This window comes from Mustela nigripes, unplaced genomic scaffold (genome assembly GCF_022355385.1).
Source record: "Mustela nigripes isolate SB6536 unplaced genomic scaffold, MUSNIG.SB6536 HiC_scaffold_3294, whole genome shotgun sequence".
Lineage (NCBI taxonomy): Eukaryota > Metazoa > Chordata > Mammalia > Carnivora > Mustelidae > Mustela > Mustela nigripes.
This window is the reverse complement of record NW_026742700.1, coordinates 246-3873: the sequence shown is the minus strand read 5'-3', so window position 1 is coordinate 3873 and position 3628 is coordinate 246. Positions and strand designations below refer to the sequence as shown.

General features: G+C 39.3%; 1 protein-coding gene across 1 annotated transcript; it reads left to right on the top strand.

Moving 5' to 3' along the window:
* Nucleotides 1-411: 411 nt before the first annotated feature.
* Nucleotides 412-2636, top strand: LOC132009023 (coiled-coil domain-containing protein 146-like; the record flags this gene model as incomplete). The annotated part of the gene is made up of 3 exons (XM_059387450.1): nt 412-485; nt 1363-1590; nt 2450-2636. Coding segments are annotated over 3 exons (489 nt in total), but the record flags the coding sequence as incomplete, so codon positions are not given.
* Between the last annotated feature and the right edge of the window lie 992 nt (nt 2637-3628).

The following is a 3628-nucleotide window of genomic DNA, read 5'->3' as shown; positions in this document are numbered from 1 at the left end:
TTTTTTTTTTTTTTTTTTTTTTTTTTTTACTTGAGAGAGAGAGAAAGAGCACAAGAGCACAAGAGGGTGAGGAGCAGAGGGACAGGAAGAAGCAGGCTCCCCACTGAGCAGGGAGCCCAATGCAGGGTTTTATCTCAAGACCCTGGGATCACGACCAGAGCCAAAGGCAAATACTTAACTTACTGAGCCACCCAGGCATCCCCAGCTACTTCCACTTTAAACTGCTAACCACAACTATCTTATATAAGGTCACTGTGAATATTAAATGAAATAATTAAAGCACCCTGGACAGTGCAGGACAGACAGCAGGAATTCTGTACATTGCAGTTCTTTTCTTTCTGTTTAATTTTCTTGTCTTAAATACTTCTGGTTAAGACTACATAATTTAACATGGTTCCATTTTTTTGCTAGGATGAAGTGGTTCACCATCAAGCTGTTCCTGTACAAATTGGAAAAGAGATAGAAAAAACAACACGCAAAAAAGTGTATGATTTACTATTATTTTTAGGCCCTCCCAGCCTACTCTCCCCCAAGTTAGTGTGCATGCTAAGAGTATTACTCATTGAACACATCAAATTATGATTATAACCTTTGAAATATCTGCATTTGGCCCTGTCTAGGTTATGTTTATCAAGTTCATTAGAAGAAAGTAATGCAGCATATTACTATCATTCATAATACTCAGGTCTTAATTTGGGGACAGTATTCTTTTCCTAACTTATAAATCGAATCGGCATGGAGAACTCCAACTGACTTTAACAGAGCTATGCAAAAGATAAGTTATTTGAACTGTGTTGGATTTCATGCTCTGGAAGTGTGTGAGCCAGCCAGAAGACTAAAGCCCAGATGACAGCAACACTTTCCTTTGCCAACTATTCACATGGGGGAACACCCCTGAACATTCACAGTAGATTTGGAGGCAGAAATCATGGAGGGAATTCTCAAGGTTTAGAGGAACCCAAAATGATACAGATAAGTGAAGATACGAAAAATTCTGGAGAAAGAGTATGATTGCTCTGGTGAGGAGGAAAAAAAAGCAGGCATTAGTAACAGTTCAAAAAACCATATCACCACCACCAAAGTTGAAAGATTCAGGGAGGCTGGTCAGGATGAGGTAGATCCAAGGAGATACTGCAATGGGGATCTGGGGAGAAAGGGAGGAGATGGGACAAATCACTCATTGGCACTCAGTGGAGATACCCACCAGCCCGTGATCTTCACCCCACCTCTGAATTCATCACTGGCTCTTCTGTTGCCTTTTCAGGAAGTAATAGGTAAAGACAGCATGGGCTCACACGTGTGTGCATGGGCATATACACATTTACCTATGTATCTGTACATGTATGTATGTATCCCACACAGAGAAATGGAAAAGAAAAAAATCGTCTTGGAATATGAACTCAAAGAGCTAAATGACTCACTAAAGAAAGTTGAAAACAAAATTAATTCTATAATGGAAGAGAAGGAGGATGTAATAAAGGAAGTTGAGAGCAAACGAGCTTTACTTGAAATCAGAGAACGAGAATATAACCAGTTGGTCAAGCTCCTGGAATTAACCAGAGAGAATGAAGCAACTTCACTAACTGAAAGGTTAGTAATATTTCTGTGTATCTGTCACCCAAACTTGTCTTCAGTTTATATCTGAGGATTCAACACATAATCTCAAACAGACTTATGTTGATTCAGTTAAACATTTTATAAATTTTTAAATATTTTTACCATTAATAAAAAATATTAAATAAACTATTTCCAAATATTTTTCTCACCCTTTACTCATCATTTTCCTCAATTTCTGATGACTGAACCTTAAGGACACTATGTGTTTTTTGGTAAGTTTTTGAAATATGCCTCTGAAAAGTGTATCATTGGAGGATGCTATAGTTGAGGGATTTTTCCTAAAGGTGAGTGGTATTTCTGAGGTGACCATGACTTTCTCCTAGTGGAAATAACTTCCTGGTGCAGTTTCCTGGGAAGGTGTTAATCCCTATTTTTAAATAAAATTTCAGCCTCTGAGCCTCTGTATCTGCTGAGCTGCTATTCCATTTGTGTTTTTTATAAGACTGTGGGACTCTAAGATTCATTGAATCTTGGAACACTGAAAAAAAAATAATAAAATGTTCAAATGCCCCCAACATATTATAAATAGCTTTTCTTTGCAAGGGTGATAAAAAACATAGTGCTCTTTATGGGCTTATCTATCCTCTCATTAAGAAGGTCATTAACATTAGGATTTTGTAAATTGAACATTCATTAAAGATGTATTTTAATGTGAAAAAAAAATACTGTGGGACTCTAAATGACACCAAACAAAGTTGCTTTTGGCATTATTTAAAATCTCATTCTCGTATGAGGATAGTTTCTGGATGAATATGCTAAGTGTGCGGTCTTGAAAAACATGAAAAGCAGTTGATGACAAATCGCTTTCATGTTCTCTCTTTACCTGGAACAGAGGGATCTTGGATCTCAATTTACGAAACTGTCTCATTGACAAGCAGAACTACCATGATGAGCTTTCTCGTAAGCAGAGAGAAAAAGAACGAGATTTTCGAAATTTAAAAAAGACGGAGCTGCTCTTGAAAGTGTCCTGGGATGCCCTCACTCAAACTCAGGCACTACATCAAAGACTTCTATTAGAGGTGGGTGCTCTACACTGCTTTTTGACTTTTCAGGATCAGTGCTACCTTTTTGAAGTCAAAATATTTTAAGAAGTTGTTTTTGCTATCAATAAAGAAAAGGAAATCAGAGAATGCTAATTTTAAAGTGCATCAAGCCTATCATAGAGGCTCTGTCTTGCAATGTTTTTCAATCTCTTTTTGCTAACCCAAGGTTAGAGACATGACTTGTTTGGATCAGCCATCAGCCTGGCCAGGGCAAGCAGTCAGGCCATCGGTTCTGGACAAGCTCCAGGGTTCACTACAGAGTCAGACCAAGTGGACTACTGTCTTGACCAGCTGAAAGAATCCTATCCAGAATGATGTGATTTGTAGACTGTAACAGACAGGGACTAGATCAAATTAGGTAAATATAGATGGCTAGTTAGCCTATACCTGCAACAAGCCAAGGGCCACTAGAACCCAGGCTACCTGGCTAATTCCATGCAGTATCAGGGATGTACTCCAGTCAGAGGATGCTTAAGATAGCTCTTTCTTTCTGTCTACTACCTTTCTGGTCCTCTCTCACCCCACTCAGGTGGTACTCCCTGTGCTAACTGACCAACCACTGCTGGAAGGCAGTAAATCCTTGAAAAGACTGCATCCTTTGGTGGAAAAGAGATCAGTCTCTGAGATGAAGCCACTGGGTGTATAAAAACCATACTCATTCTCTTCGGTACTGTTATGCTCTGTGACCTTATGGAGGCTCATGATCTCAGAAACTTAAACACGAGTTTCCAACTGTGGTAGACAATTCCAATCCTAACCTATGCTTAGTTCTCTCCTTCCGGGCATATAGGAAACATCTACTGTCTTGCATCTTTGCTGATGAGCAAAGTCACATGACTAGTTCTGGCCAGTGGATTGTGGACAGAAGTGACAGGTCAACTCATTGCCAGTGTGAGACCTCCAGCTCTTTCTTCTCTCCTAATGCAGTTGTGCAAGTACCTGAGGATACGGACGTGCTACAAAATGAA